We start from the raw sequence: 16,498 nt of genomic DNA, 5'->3' as shown, positions 1-16,498 counted from the left end.
TGGGGTGGGTATGCCCAACGTGGGTCTCATGCTCCCTGGGCCACCATTCAAGCTAGCCTGGCTGATGAGGGGTGATACCCTGAAACTGGTCCCAGGATGCTTGCCTTCCAGTCCAGGGAGGGCCTGGCTTGGCAGTTCAGGCTGGACTGTTCTTATAAGAAGGAGGGTCAAGACTAATTTGCATATGGCTGAGTCTAAGCCGAAGGGGCGTGCAGAGCAAAAGAATGATGGATGAAACCCAGATCTTTGACTGAGGGTGAATGTTTGATTTATTCTGCATTCTGTCCATCAGTTGTTTTGGGTCATATATTTTGGGCTGGCTCGTAAGGATTATTTTGGGTGATTTATTTGATTCCTTTGTAGCACCCATTCCTTAACTGGCACTGCAGCTCTCTAGACAGCAGTAACCTGCTGTTAGGTGTTTAAGCTGTGTTTGGAAAGGGATTGTAACACTCGTTTTTTGGCTAGGAGAGTGAGTTGTTTAAGTGTTGGAAAAGCAGTATTATTAGAGGGCAAAGTTTAGGCCCTACACTATTCCTTTTCAATCCAAATAACGAAATAACATGTCCACCACTGAAATCAATTTCAGATTTCCCTATACTAATTCCCGACTAATCCTGTTTGGGTTCCAAAGTAGCATGCCACCTGCCAAAAAATGCTTCAACACCTCATCAGGGGTAGCAAGCACTATATAAAGGCAAAGCATTCCCTCTCCCAGCCCTCCACTATCCTTTTCAATTCAAAGAACAGACTAACATGTCCACCGCTCAAATTAATTTCATACTTCCCCAGACTAATTCACCGCAAATCCTTTTTTGGTTCCGGAGTAGTGTGCTACTCGCTGAAAAGCACTTCAACACCTCATCAGGGGTAGCATGCGCTGTATAAATGCAACCCTTTTCCCTCTTCTATCCCTCCACTATCCTTCTTAATCCAAGTAACAGACTAACATATCCACTGCTCAAATTAATTTTATATTTCACTATACAAATTCACAACTAATCCTTTATGGGTTTCGGAGTAGCATGTTTAGCATGTTACTCGCCGAAAAATCGCGTTGACGTCTTGTCAGGGGTAGTAAGCGCTATATAAATGCAATTACAATGAAATCCAATACTCTGTAACGGAGAAAGAGGCAGCTTTAAGGAAGTGGGCGTACTTGTGGTTCATAAGTGAACTGAAATGTCACATTTTGTATCATGTATAGAGCATTCACAGCATTTTCCATGATTGCCATTAGAAAAAAAAAGTTTTAAAAAATGCAGATTAACTTTCTAAACTTGACAATGAAAGAAATGTATGATTGATTTAACAGATTGTCTACCCATATCTACATTTGTGAAAGTACCCTAAATTTTTACCTTGTTAGCAATTTGAATTCTCATGTAAAGAGAAATATGGCAAAAAAAATCCTAGCATTCTTTTGCACAAGTAATGTATAAATGTAATGTACAAGTATAACCTCTCAGTGACCCCCAACCTTGCCTTTCTCCCCTACAACATATTTGTCACAACGTAGACCCCTCCAGTTGACAAAAGTACTCACCAGAATTCTCCATCCTCCATCTGGTTCTGTAGGCTGCCGCGTTCGGATTGGTCTATGGAATTCCATTCAGAGGAGCTGAGGAGAATGAGGGAACAAAGAAAGTCTATTGAGAGCTCTTCCTCTCCTCCTCCTCCTGTCCACCAGCCCCCTTTTAGGGATATATTGGGAATACAAGCACTTGGATGAGTTCTTTTCAGGTAGCTGCATTAAAGTTTGTGATAGTATTTCCTTTCTGCTCGAGAGTAGAAGTTTTGGTTTGGAGTACAGAGGTCAGGGAACTAGAAATGTATTTACAGCACAAAAGTATGCATGGTTATTTTTACAATTCTGAGGGAGCCTTTGGAGGAAATGGTGTACTCCAGTCATACATGTAGGATGAGAAAGAGAAGGAATGGATTCCTAGAAAGAAGAGCACTCAAGGCTTGGTCATTAGCCCATTCACCTTGCTTACCCCATTATTACTTACCTGTCACTCCAGGGCCCAGTCCACTCCACCTCTCCCCAGGGGTTACGAATGCGAATTAGGCTAGTATTCTGCCCTCTGTAATTCACCTAAAATACAAAAAAGGCTATCAGACTTTAGGACAGAGCCATATCAATTTACTGATTCTGGAGCATTCTCAAGTGTGAGCACTATAAAGCGTACCAACCTAGTGTCTCTTAGACACAAAGCATTTTTTGGAAAACTGAAAAGCAAAATAAGATTCTAGAACCCATATGGCGTCTCATGCATCCCAGTTCTGCCATACAATGTTTGCATTACATATGCCCTCCAGGAAAGAATGTATACCACAAGTGTATCTCTAATGTGTTCAGGAGGAACGCTGAATCAATCTACCATTATGCACTAAATCAGATTTGTCCCCCTCTTGTGTCTGATGTTTTGTATTGCACCGAAGCCTTTCCACTACCAGAACTAATAGCTTTGTTGGTGACATCATATGTTTGTGAAAGTGCTTTTGTATTAGTAATTTCTGTCTTCACAGATATCAACCGTGAAAGGTACACGTTCTCAAAATGTGTAAAATGGAAAGATGCATCAAGACAGCTTTGGAGCCACCCCAATCATGTTTACAAGCGTTTCCTTACTTCGCTTGTATGTTCTACTGACACACAAACACTCCTTCAATGAACTAACAGTAAGGGGACTATTGACGGACTAACTGACAGAGTAGCATATATGACAAAACGGTCACCTGAATGCAACTAAAAAGTATTTTTATAGTACTAGCTGAAAAGAAACATCTGGAACACATTTTGCTTCAGAGTGTCAAATGTATATTATTTTAAACATAAAATGACAGATTTAAAAAATATTACATTTATAATGTTTGAAGTGCTGAGATGTACTACATTTCCCACAGATACTATATAATGCATTTAAATCATGTTTGCCTCTTCAGATTATGTACTTTGACAGGTATTCCGTTTCACAGCAAAGTGAAAGGATTGTAACCTTATCACAGCAGTATTCTGGCGCAGTAACATACCCTTTCAGATAAGGCCCAGATAGTGTTGCAGTTCCCTTTCTAGAAACATTATTGCCAAAGTACCAGCATTTGGACCATGCTTCACCTGTCTGCCATTCCTCTTTTTACCAGTTCTTTAACCCTTTAACCGCAGCGGAATTTCCGCCGCGATGTGGGCAAAATAAAATGTGGGCGTGGTTCGGACGGCCCCCGGCCGTCCTCTGCACACCGTAACGTCGGACGGCCCCCAGCCGTCCGACGCATCCAAGGGGTTAAAACATCCATAGAGTGGTCATCGGTTCTGCCCCAGAAGAGTAGTTCCTTCTTCCTTTACAATGTTGGCTGGTTGGTGTAGCATTCCATTGAGTAAGGAGTGCTTGCATTGCAATGCATGAGGGGCTAATTTACATCTAAAACTACACTCAGTCCTCGTCAGCCAGAACAGCCAGGCCAGGTCCTCCCTGGACTGGAAACAAGCATCCTAGGACTCGTTTCGGGTTTAAAGCCCACATCAGCCAGGATAGCTTGACACCAGTGGCAAAATGCAAAAAGAAGAGGGCTGTTAGCCCGAAACCGGTCCCAGGATGCTGGTTTCCGGTCCAGGGAAGACATGGCTTGGCAGTTCGGGCTGGACTGTTCCCATGAGGCACAGGGTCAAGACTGATTTGCATATGGCTGGGTCTGATCTGGGGTGGTGAAGTGAGCCAAATAACAATGATGATTCAAGGCAGATCTGTGTTCTGGGGGTGAGTGTCTGAAAAGTTTCAGCACTCCATCCATCATCTCATTTTGTTTGCTTTGTTCAACCTAAGCGGTCAGGGTATGCCCAGATGTGGGTCCCTTGCTCACTGTGCCACTCGATTCAAGCTAGCCTGGCTGATGTGGGGTGTTACCCTGAAATCGGTCCCAGGATGCTTGTTTCAGGTCCAGGGAAGACCTGGCTTGGCAATTCGGGCTGGACTGTTCCCATGCGGCACAGGGTCAAGACTGATTTGCATACAGCTGGGTCTGAACTGGGGTGGCGAAGTGAGCTAAAGAACGATGATGGATCCAACCCAGATCTGTGACTGGGGGTGAATGTCTGAAAAGTTTCAGTGCTCCGTCCATCGTCTCCTTGTGTTCACTCTTTTCTTATGCTTCACATATTCTGGTAGTGCAGCCTGTTGCTATTTTGGCCAGTTCGTGGTTGGCTGGTCTTATATTTTCATCTCAGGCTAAGAATTAGTGTCTCTCCTCTCAGCAGTATGTATCAAATTTTTCTACCACATAAAGTACATTGGTGTATTTATTTTATACTTTAACATGGCAGATCTAAGACAAATAGCAACAGTAATATGCCATTCATGCATAGGAGGTGATCCGTGTCTCAATCTGTAGAAGTCCACCTATTGAGAGTTTTAATTGCCACTGATTCATGCCAGGAGTGAATGAACATAACCGACAGACTAACTCTTAATGAATATGGTGACAAAACAGATTGAAATTATCTGAAAATAGTCAAGGTCTGCTCTGGTCCAATTCCTAAAGGCTACAGTGAACTCAGTACACAATGAACAGGCACAATGAGCATTCACAAATTAGCGTTGTTGTAAGAGAGAGGCGAGTTTCCATTCAGACTAAGAACACACCAGTGAGCATGCAAAGGTTACAGTCTTCTTGCAAACGTTGCCTTGGTTAGCAGTGAGCAAGGTCTGAGCTGTACAGCTTTTTGCTTCTTGATTCTTCAAAGAACCTTTTAGGTTAGGTGCAGCCAGGGTATTGGTAAAACCTGAAGGTCAAATGTACTTATTAATAAAAGTGCTTGGTAAGTGATGATTGAGCTTGTGTCTGGGTAGAGTTTACCAATGAATGGATCACAGAATGCAGCAGTGGAGAGGGTGCAGGGGTGGCAGGCCTCCTGTCACCATCATGGTTTGTAGGCCTTTAGCAACATGCTCATTTGTTACATATTTATCTATGCCCACACCCATTCATCCTTTGGTATAGTCATCTATTCATTGAACCATTTTTTTGCAATTTTATACAGCGCAAACTCGACCAGGAGGTATTGCAGATCTTTACATGAGCACCAGTTACATTATACAAGGGCATATTCATTTTTCTTTTCAAGCATTTGTGGGATTAAGTGATTTGCCCAGAATCACAGGATGTTGAGCCGATGCTGAGACTCTAACCTGGTTCCCCAGTTCCAAAGAAGGCAGCTCTGGCTGTGGTGCAAGATTCTCCAGCCCGCCCCTCTATCCATGTTTTCACTTACCTAATCATCTAGCCATATAATCATCCATTCAGATATACACTCATCCATTCATAAAAGCACCAAATCCCTCATCCATCCATTCTTCTATTCACTGACTGATCCATTCATACTCACCCATTCAACAATAAGCACAACCACACAAACAAAACTGCTAGTCCATGAAGAAGCATTTTAATTCATATAATTTCAGAATCTGAGCTTGGAAATGCTGGTTAACTAAAGCTGGAATTTTATGATCCTGTAAAAATTGAAAAGTAAACTGAAATAGCCGAAAACAAACACTAAACAGGCAATTGAAACTGAAATAGCTGATGGATTCGGTTCCGCGTCCAGATTTCAGGAAAATTATAACTTCCAAATTACACAGAAGGAAGAAAGGAAGGCAGCAGCACTAAAGGAAGGCCTAAACTTCTAAGCTGCAACTTTACAAATAAGTAATCTTAGGTGCAGAAATAAATGAAATCATTTTATTCCCTTGCAAACAGAGCTAAAACGAAATAGGCTTAACAATGTAAATGCAGGGACTGGATTGTAAACACATTTCCGTTATCAAAGGTGAAGCAATGTATAGATCTATTATTTTTTACTCAACATGACTATCAGTGTTCAAGAGATTGCACTAGTAAGGAATATGCTACTTACCAGTATGCATCTGTTCTTGACATAGACGGCTGCAGAGTGGTACATTTATGAATAGATCGCCATCTGGTGTTGGGCTCGGATGATTGCACTTGTTTTTCTCTTGGAGAAGTCTTTTGTAGTCACGAGGCTGGTGACTCCTCCCTTGGGTGATAGTGCGCATGGGCATCGGCTCCATCCTTAGATTGTTTTGCCATAGTAGGGTTAGATGTAGTATGATAGAATACAGAAAGAGATGCCCATAAAAGTGTATCTAAATAAGATAATGTTGGAACAGACACAGGTTTCCGGGGAGGTAGGGAGGGCATGTACCACTCTGCAGCCCTCTATGCCAAGAACAGATGCATACTGGTAAGTAGCATATTCCGTTCGAGGCATATGGGCTGCAGATGGTACATTTATGAATAGATTACACAGCAGTTAACTCCCTAGCGGTGGTCACCAGTGTCTGTTGCAACAGTTTGAAATAAAGCTTTTAATACAGCCTGGCCCACCCTTGCTTGTTGTGTTGCCTGTATGTCAACACAATAGTGTCTTGTGAAGGTATGCGGTGTATAACAAATTGCTGCTTTACATATGTCATCTAGGGGAATGTTCCCTAAGAATGCCATAGATGCCCCTAGTTTGCTTGTAGAATGAGCTCTAGGGGGAAGTTAATGTTCTCTTTGCTTTAATGTAACATATTTGTATACATTTAACGATCCACCTGGCAATGCCTGCTTTAGAGATAGGGTTGCCTTTATGTGTTGGGGAAAATGCTACAAATAGTTGTTTAGTTTTTCTGAATGTTTGAGTTCTTTCTATGTAGTATAATATTGCCCTTTTGACATCTAGTGTATGTAGGGCCCTCTCTGCTACCGTCTGTGGCTTTGGAAAAAAGACTGGTAGTTCCACTGGTTGATTGATGTGGAATGCTGAGATTACTTTAGGCAAGAACTTTGGGTTTGTTCTAAGAACCACTTTATTCTGGTGTAACTGTAGAAATGGTTCTTGTATTGTTAATGCTTGTAACTCACTCACTCTCCTGAGGGAGGTAATGGCTATAAGGAAGGCCACCTTCCATGTAAGATATTGTATTTCACACCTATGCATAGGTTCAAAAGGTGGCCCCATTAGTCTGGTGAGTACTATGTTGAGGTTCCAGACTGGAGAAGGTGGTAGTCTTGGTGGGATAACTCTTTTGAGTCCTTCCATGAAAGCCTTAATTGCTGGCACTCTAAACGGGGATAGATGTTGCCTGTTTTGCAGGTATGCTGCTATAGCTGCAAGATGTACTCTAATTGAGGTGTAAGCAAGGTTACATTGCTGTAAGTGTAGTAGGTAGCAAATAATATTTTGTGTAGATGCGTCCAGAGGGTTGATGTTGTTACTGTTACACTATACCGCAAACCTTTTCCACTTTGCTGCATGGCAGGCTCTGGTGGTGGGACGTCTTGCTTGCTTAATGATTTCCATACAGTTTGGAGGTAAATTTAAGTATCCATATTCTAAGATCTCAGGAGCCATATCGCTAGGTTCAGTTGTTTGTGATCTGGGTGCATTATTTCTCCATGGTTCTGTGTACGGTGCATGGGTGAGCTTCTTAATTTTTGGTGTGGCGCCTGTGAGAGTTGTAGGAGCGTGGTGAACCACGGCTGCCGTGCCCACGTGGGTGTTACTAGTATCATGGTCATTGAATGCTGTAGCAGTTTTCGAACCACTAATGGAATTAGTGGGAGAGAGGGAAAAGCGTATGCAAATTTGTTGGACCAATTTATCCATAATGCATTGCCCTGCGACAGGTGGTGTGGGTACCTGGATGCGAAGCTTTGGCATTTTGCGTTCTGATGAGTGGCAAAGAGATATATCTCCGGTTGTTCCCATCTTTGGAAGAATGGCTGCAGTATTTGGTCGTGCAGTTCCCATTCGTGTATTTGTTCTGACTCTCTGCTTAAGATGTCTGCTATCTGATTCTGAACTCCTGGTAGGTGTTCGGCTAACAGATCGATGTTTTGAGGAATGGCCCATCTCCAAATTTTCTGCACTAGTCTGGATAGTTGGAGAGAGTGTGTCCCCCCCTGTTTTTGAATATAATACATTGCTGTCATGGTGTCTGTTCTGATCAGGACTGCTTTGTTGAGAATATGCATTTGAAAAGCTTTTAATGCTAGGAACACTGCTAGTAGTTCTAGATGATTTATGTGCAGTCATTTTTGCTGTACACTCCATCTCCCTTGTACTGTGTATCTGTCCATATGAGCTCCCCATCCGGTGAGCGATGCATCCGCTGTTAGCACCACTTGTGGAATTGGTTCTAGGAACAACCGCCCTTTGGAAATGTTTGTCGTATTCCACCACTTCAGAGAGCGGTGTGTGCGGTCATCTACCAACACCAGATCTGTAATCTGACCTTGAGCCTGATTCCACTGTGTTGCTAGACATTCCTGAAGCAGACGTATTTGTAGTCTGGCATATGGGATCAGCAGTATGCAAGAGGACGTCATCCCTAATACCTGCATGAACACTCGAGCTGTTAATGAGTGTTGCGTTTGAAATCTTTGGATCAATGTGAGCATTGTTTGAATCCTGACTGGATTGGGGTATACTTTGGCTTTTTCTGTATTTACAGTAGCCCCTAGGTATTGTTGAACCTTGTTTGGTTGTAGGTGGGATTTTGTGTAGTTCACCGTAAACCCTAGCTGGTGCAGCAGTTGAATTGTCTTTTGTGTGTTTTGAAGACATTCCTGTTGTGACTTGGCCTTTATTAGCCAGTCATCCAAGTAAGGGAAGACATGTATTTGCTGTCTTCTTAGGTGTGCTGCAACCACTGCTAGGCATTTTGTGAACACTCTTGGTGCTGTTGTGACTCCAAACGGAAGTACTTTGAACTGATAATGTTGTCCTTCTACTACAAACCTGAGGTATTTTCTGTGGGCTTTGTGAATTGGGATATGGAAGTAGGCGTCTTTTAGATCCAGAGTAGAAAGAAAGTCCCCTTTCTTCAGTAAAGGAAGTACCTGTTAGAGCGTGACCATGTGGAAATGTTCCGAATTTATGTATGTATTGAGAGGTCTTAGGTCTAATATTGGCCTCAAAGATCCGTCTTTTTTGGGAATTAGAAAGTATAGAGAGTATACTCCTGTTCCCTGTTGATGTTGTGGAACCTTCTCTATGGCATGCTTTTGTAGCAGTGATAGTACTTCCTGTTTTAATAATGTTAGATGATCTTGTCTCATTGGACGCTGTTTGGGGGGGATGTTTGGTGGGGTAGCTGTGAGTTCTAGGCAATAACCATGTTGGATAATTTGTCTCACTCACCCACCTGTCTGATGTGATGTTTTCCCAGACAGGTAGGAACTGTGATAGGCGCCCCCCGACCGGTGTTAAATGGTCTGGGGGGAGCTGTATGAAGTTACTGTTTTAGGGTAGGAGAGTTGCGGTTGTTGTTGTTTCCGCGACCTCTACCTTTGTTGTTATTACCTCTGTAACTGCCTCTAGAATTCCCTCTGGGTGATGTTGGGGTAAAAGAGGTTGATTGCTGGCTTGTGCCTGTATTCTTTGATCCGCCTCTATAGGTGGACCTACGAAAGGAACCCCTCTGAGCTGGCTGTTGCAATGCTCCCATTGACTTAGCCGTTTCTGTGTCCTTTTTCATTTTCTCGAACGCCTCATCTGTACCTGAGCCGAAGAGTGTTTTCCCATCAAAAGGCTGGTTCAATAAAGAAGTTTGTACCTCCTGTTTGAACCCTGATACCCTGAGCCATGCATGTCTTCTTAACATGATACTGGTGTTTATGGATCTTGCTGCAGTGTCTGCTGCATCGAAGGCGCACTTAATGGAAGTGTTAGTTATTATCTTCCCTTCTTGTATCAGCTGATCTGCCCTCTTTTGATGTTCCTTAGGGAGATGTGTAATGTGTTTTTCTAATTCATCATAATGAGCTCTATCATAACGTGAAAGTAGCGCTTGAGTGTTTGCTATGCGCCAGCTGTTTGCCGCTTCGGATGCTACTCTTTTGCCAGAGGCATCTATTAACTTGGTCTCTTTGTCAGGAGGAGGAGCTTCTCCTGCTGTTAGTGAGTTTGCCCTCTTACGAGCGTTTGAGACTACTAACGAGTCCAGAGGTATTTGCCCCTTAATAAATACTGGGTCTTTTGGGGCTGCCTTATATTTTTTGTCAATTCTTGGGTTTAACACCCTAGCTCTCACAGGATCTTTGAATATGTCTAATGTGTGAGTGAGGTGAAACTTAAGCATAGGTAGGGTCCCTGAAGATTTCTGTGCAGCAGGTAGTGTTTCTAAAAGGAAATCTTCTATCTGAGGTTCCGTATGTAAATCTACCTTGTGGTATTTTGCTGCTCTATTAATCAATTGTGCAAAGCCCGAATTATCATCCAGAGGAGAGGGTTTTGAGGGATACAGGTCAGGGTCATTATCATTATCCGACACTGCGTCATAATCCTCCCATGGGTATGTGTCTTCTGGGATAGTATTGTTATCCCTAGGAAGGTCCCCATCCCCTGTGTCACTTTCTACATCTGTTTGAGGTGTAGATGGGCGTAGTGTAGAAGGTGGAGGAATAGCTGGCAGAGTATGAGGAAGAGGAGAAGAGGGTGTGTCCATAGGCTGTGGAGAAAGGGGAGGAGTTGTATTTGTCCCCATTGATCTCTTTTTAGGAGGAGGGACTTTGTCCTCCAACGGCTCAGTCTTCCTCTTTTTAGGTAGTTTTGTCACCACCATGCCAGTTTGTGGATCAATAAACAAAGTCTTTTGTTTTGGATCTGTTTGTTGCTCTTGTGTCGGTACCGAAGTCTTTGGGTCCGAAAGGTGCTTTTGCTTCTGCGTCTCGGTGTGATGTGTTTTCGGCACCGAGAGTTTGCTTGAGTCCGATTTTTTCGGTGTCTAGGGAGTCTTCGACGTCGAAGCATGTTTCGGTTTCGACATGGAATATTTCGACTGCAAGCTCTCTTTGGTATGGAGCTTCAGTGTCGATGTCGACCGTTTCTCGGATCAGACATGGTGGGAGGCCGAGTGTTTCGGTTTCATTGCAGAGCCGGAAGGCGGGGCGTCGGAAACTTTTTTCGGTTGTCTGACCGGGCTCGAAGGCGAGGTCGACACCAATTGGGTCGGTTTTTCGGTAAAGGGACGTCGTCACTCACAGTTTGATGAACGTCGACTTCTTCGACTTCAAACTCGTCCGGTTCCGACCCCGACCCGTCCTCATCTTCTTCTTCCTCCTCAGGGTGTTGGACCTCAAACAGTTCTGGGATTACATCTGACTCCATCCTCGACATCTCGTATCTTCGGGCTCGACGGTTTCTAATCGTCGACTTGGAGGAGAAAGCCGCACAGGCTTTGCAGTCCCTGGATTCGTGGTCAGGTGATAAGCAGAGGTTGCACACCTCGTGTAGGTCCTTGTGTGGGAATTTAGCACCACACGTTGGACATTTCTTGAATGGAGTCCTTTCCATGGACTCCGGGCTGGACTACGTCGTGGTAGGCCTCCCGGTCTCGTCGACGTAGAGTTGGAATTTTCTCTTGTTGACGTCGAAGTGCATCGAAATGTGAATGAATTCGCGCTCGATAAACAATACCGTCTAATTGGAAAGGGAATACGCGCCGAAATATAACTTTTCTCGAAGTCGATCCGGAGCTCTTCGATCCTCATCCGAACCCGATGGCGGAAAAAAACAATCTAAGGATGGAGCCGATGCCCTTGCGCACTATCACCCAAGGGAGGAGTCACCAGCCTCGTGACTACAAAAGACTTCTCCAAGAGAAAAACAAGTGCAATCATCCGAGCCCAACACCAGATGGCGATCTATTCATAAATGTACCATCTGCAGCCCATATGCCTCGAACATATATATTCCTTAAGCAAACGTCATCGACATGCTGTATATTTTACACTTTAGGAACGGTTTGCATTGCAGAGGTGCATAAAGAAATGTAAAGTTCTCCTGATTTGAATATATATTTTATGAGTGATTAATACCATTGGTACTGATTTTTCTAAGATGCAGCCAGTAAGTAAACTTACGGTTTTATATTAGCATTTTAGGTCCATGTATTGGCAAAAGTGAACGTCAGAGTACAGCTTCCACAACATGCCTTCACTCTATAATTGAAGATTAATATTCAGAGGATTCATTTGGGGTTGGGGCATGGAGAAATTGAAACGGTTCTATAGGGTTAAGGGCTTCTCACAAACGAGGACCGCCATTCCTCTGAGAGGACCATGGCCAGCCTCTTCTGTTCTAGCATGTGCATACTACTTACTCGTAAACAGGTACCAGCTAGAAGGGTAAGGGTGCCTAACTCGGTTTGCAACATCAGAACATGCAAATGTGCCTGCAGGAACTGACAGGCCCAGACTGTATAGTCTATAGTTCACAACCCTGAAGCTGAAACACTGAAATAGCGACCAACATGGTTCCATGAGCTTCATAGTCTGTAGTCTTGGGACCACAAAACCAGGAAATGGAACCCAAAGGGTATCCAGGAGTTCTCTGGACCATGACCTTGGTACGGGAATGTGGACAATTGACCACAGACTTAGAGGGGTCTGTTTCTGTCTGGGTCCGCTAACCCATCACGTGGTTTACAGCCTAAGAAATACAAACAGGGTTTTTTTCAATTTTTTATCTTTTGTCGATCTACTCACTAATGTCTGGTGGTCACAGTGAGATAACCTTGATTACCCAAACCCCAGTATATGGCATTTCAGAATTATTTCAGGACATTGGGGGGGCCATGCTCTGCATCATATAATAACGACCACTAGAGTAAATTTTCTGTGGCTGCCAGAAGCTTCAGGTCTACAAACTAGATACTGGGTTTGAGGACCCAAAGTGGACAAGGGAAGAAAATGTACCCTCATCCTATCCAACAGATGGCTTTTTTTCCAGTTAGGACCCATAAACCATCCTTGAGCCTTGTTAGTGTACAGTTCGCGGACTAACAATCCAACTATCTCAAACCTACTTAACCCTTCGAAGCTCGCAAACACATTTTTCTAATGCTTAGTTCTTAAAAAACACTCCTTGAGTAAAGTTCTACTTTGATGCTCAGTTTGGTGTAATTCTTTTCAGCAGGTTTTTCTGTAGCGGAGAGCAAAGAATCCTATTTGAGTGGAAATAAGTCAATTTTTTGACCACTCTGCAGCTTCCTTCTTTCACAGATCTGCATGAAACTTGCCAAGCTAAAGCCAAATTGAAACGTTTTATCTAAAGTCAGCGAAATCCATCAAAGTTATCAAAGAAAAAAAGTATTTTCGATGTAAACTCTGGCTTAACCATAACTATAACTAGCTATTGTCAGTCTGTAGAATAAATAAATATATAAATACACACCCCTGCCTGATTCCCAACCCTAAGATGTTTCACCATCCATGTGTACTGAAAAGTCATTAAGAATATTTTTGATAATCTTGTACCTTTTTAGGTCGAGCTGGTAAACTGCATCCGAAGGATGCGTGTCCAGCTGGAGACGTATAGTTGCCTGTCTCGGGGGAAGGAAGGACAAGAGGGTGTTACGCGCTTTTCTGCTGGATTTTGGTGCGTGAACGCGCACGCCCAGCCCGGCGCCGTGCACGTCCCCTGCCACAGATTCCCTGAACACACACATACACACGCAGGCAGGAAGGCACACACACGCGCGCATCCCCCCCTACGGCACCCCCCCCGCCGCACACTCACAGGAGCGCACCTACACACACACACACACACACCTACAGAGCCCCCCCCCGCCACCGCCGCATACATACAAGCGCCCCCCGCCCCGCCGCCAACATACAAGCCCCCCAGCGCCACTTACCGCCATACTAAAGTCAGTCTTGCCGCCTCCGCGGGGCTCTCCCTCGGCCATGGGAGCCCCGTGTCACCAGCACTGCTTCTCTCCGTGGGCGCGTGCGCGGGCTTCCGAAGACGGAAGTCCCGCCCCATGGAAGGTTTCGGTTTCGTGCACGTTGCCCTGCCGGACTAACCATGCAAGCACGGTCAGATTGCGCTAATTGTTTTCAGGTCTGTGAGTGCCTTGTTTCTTTTGATTTTAAGGCTTTGTTCTTTGCGACCTCCCCTCTTCAGGAGGACCTGGTATTGATCTTTGTAAAGACGTGCTAGAGTACTGATAATTTTGTTGACACTGCGCTACTCTTTGGCGTCATGCATTCTGGCAAAGTTTGGTTTAGAGACCTACTTAAACGAGTAAGCCCTCTAATTTAAACAATGAGGGAAATATGCATTGCTGTCGAGTGTGTTGATCTATTGTTTTAGGGTGCTATCATGCGATTGTGAAAAAACTACCCTGTCAGCATTTTAATCCCACAAGAACAGAGGTTGCTTTTCTGACTGAAAATAAGCCTAGGCGAAATGTGCATTGAACTGGTGTATTAGCTTAACTTAAGGAATTTCCTGTTACTCTTGTGTTATGAAATTCCTGTAAATACTCTGTTATACCACAGTGTATAACTACGTGATAAATTTACAGCAATGTCTCGAACAAAGCAGGCGACAGAGAGCGAGCTGCTGTTTGCAGTACTTTTGTTTTTTTGCCAAATGCATACAAAGTGGAAGCAAAGACACATTGTGCACCAAGATACAATGCCAAATGGCAGTTTATATTTTGCGTAATTACATATAATTTCCATCATTTTGCTGTAATTTTGTGCAATTGCTGCGAAATAAAAATACGAGAATATTGCATACCCGCAACTGGAAGGTCTTAGGGATAAAGCTAACAACATCTTTTGATTCAAGATTTATTACCATCTGTCCCATTAACTTCACAGTGCTACTTCTAATTCTTTAAGAGATAATCAAAAGAAATCTGGAGCAACTCCTGCTTTGTGTTGTCCTTTTGCCACTGGAATTATATGGTTTTGCTGTCACAGCGGTTGTCACATAACTACGGATTTTCAACAATTGTCAAATCCATCATGTGATCCATAATCTGCATATTTTAACAAAAACATTTCTAGCTCAAAAAGGTCAAAAGTTATTAAAACTTGCCTACATGTGTTAGTGTGCAGTGTAAGGCCATTTGCAAAGGTAACTGGTTGTCTTTCAATTGTTTATTGCTGTTTTTAAGTCTTAGACTGGTTCTAATGCGGTGAAACGCTTTTCCCTGACAGCGTTAACATGTACAAATGACAAAATAATGAGGTAATACTATCAGAGAATGTGCTGCATTGTTCCAGATAATTTTCCTTTTCTTGCCGCACAATTTGGTCCTTCCCTGCCACCAATTCCAGTGGCCCTGCTTATGCTTGAAAGAGTCTCTGTTGTAGGAGAGGAATACAGAAGTGTTCCACAATTGTGGCTTGTGTTTTAAGATGGTGATTCTTTGCACAGTTCCCTTGCTGGAGAACTAGTGTCACAAATAAGGGTCCTTTCTACCCTCCAAGTACTGGATGGTTTAAAAAAACATTTTAAGTGGGAACTAAATTTTTCTTGTGCCTGAAGATTGCTTCTCAGTTCCAACCATGCGTGCAATATGTAGGATCGAACCAATGTGGTGTTCTGTACGCAGTATGGACAAAACCATCCGCATAGCCAATAAGCAATATACATCCACTCTGTCTGCTCTCTGGCCACTCCATCTATCCATCATCCCAGCCATCCATTTACTCATCCTATCCATCTATCGCCCTCACTCTATCTATCTATCGCCCTCACTCTATCTATCTATCGCCCTCACTCTATCTATCTATCGCCCTCACTCTATCTATCTATCGCCCTCACTCTATCTATCTATCGCCCTCACTCTATCTATCTATCGCCCTCACTCTATCTATCTATCGCCCTCACTCTATCTATCTATCGCCCTCACTCTATCTATCTATCGCCCTCACTCTATCTATCTATCGCCCTCACTCTATCTATCTATCGCCCTCACTCTATCTATCTATCGCCCTCACTATCTATCTATCGCCCTCACTCTATCTATCTATCGCCCTCACTCTATCTATCTATCGCCCTCACTCTATCTATCTATCGCCCTCACTCTATCTATCTATCGCCCTCACTCTATCTATCGATCGCCCTCACTCTATCGATCGCCCTCACTCTATCGATCGCCCTCACTCTATCGATCGCCCTCACTCTATCGATCGCCCTCACTCTATCGATCGCCCTCACTCTATCGATCGCCCTCACTCTATCGATCGCCCTCACTCTATCGATCGCCCGCCCTCACTCTATCTATCGCCCTCACTCACTCTATCGCCCTCCCTCACTCTATCGCCCGCCCTCACTCTATCTATCGCCCGCCCTCACTCTATCTATCGCCCGCCCTCACTCTATCTATCTATCGCCCTCACTCTATCTATCTATCGCCCTCACTCTATCTATCTATCGCCCTCACTCTATCTATCTATCGCCCTCACTCTATCTATCTATCGCCCTCACTCTATCTATCTATCGCCCTCACTCTATCTATCGCCCTCACTCTATCTATCGCCCTCACTCTATCTATCGCCCTCACTCTATCTATCGCCCTCACTCTATCTATCGCCCTCACTCTATCTATCGCCCTCACTCTATCTATCGCCCTCACTCTATCTATCGCCCTCACTCTATCTATCGCCCTCACTCTATCTATCGCCCTCA

General features: G+C 43.9%; 1 protein-coding gene across 1 annotated transcript in view; it reads right to left on the bottom strand.

The window, feature by feature from the left end:
• Window positions 1-16,498, bottom strand: part of CAPN1 (calpain 1) — a 245,531-nt gene that overhangs the window by 54,706 nt on the left and 174,327 nt on the right. Inside the window, exons 8-9 of the mRNA XM_078660425.1 lie at window positions 2,013-2,098; window positions 1,547-1,621 (exon numbers count right to left, since the gene is read on the bottom strand). Of these exons, the coding sequence (XP_078516551.1) occupies window positions 1,547-1,621; window positions 2,013-2,098 (161 nt within the window). The remainder of the gene's footprint in view (window positions 1-1,546; window positions 1,622-2,012; window positions 2,099-16,498) is intronic.

Source organism: Lissotriton helveticus, chromosome 9 (assembly GCF_964261635.1).
Source record: "Lissotriton helveticus chromosome 9, aLisHel1.1, whole genome shotgun sequence".
NCBI classification, from domain to species: Eukaryota; Metazoa; Chordata; class Amphibia; order Caudata; family Salamandridae; genus Lissotriton; species Lissotriton helveticus.
This window is presented reverse-complemented; position numbering and strand designations above follow the sequence as displayed.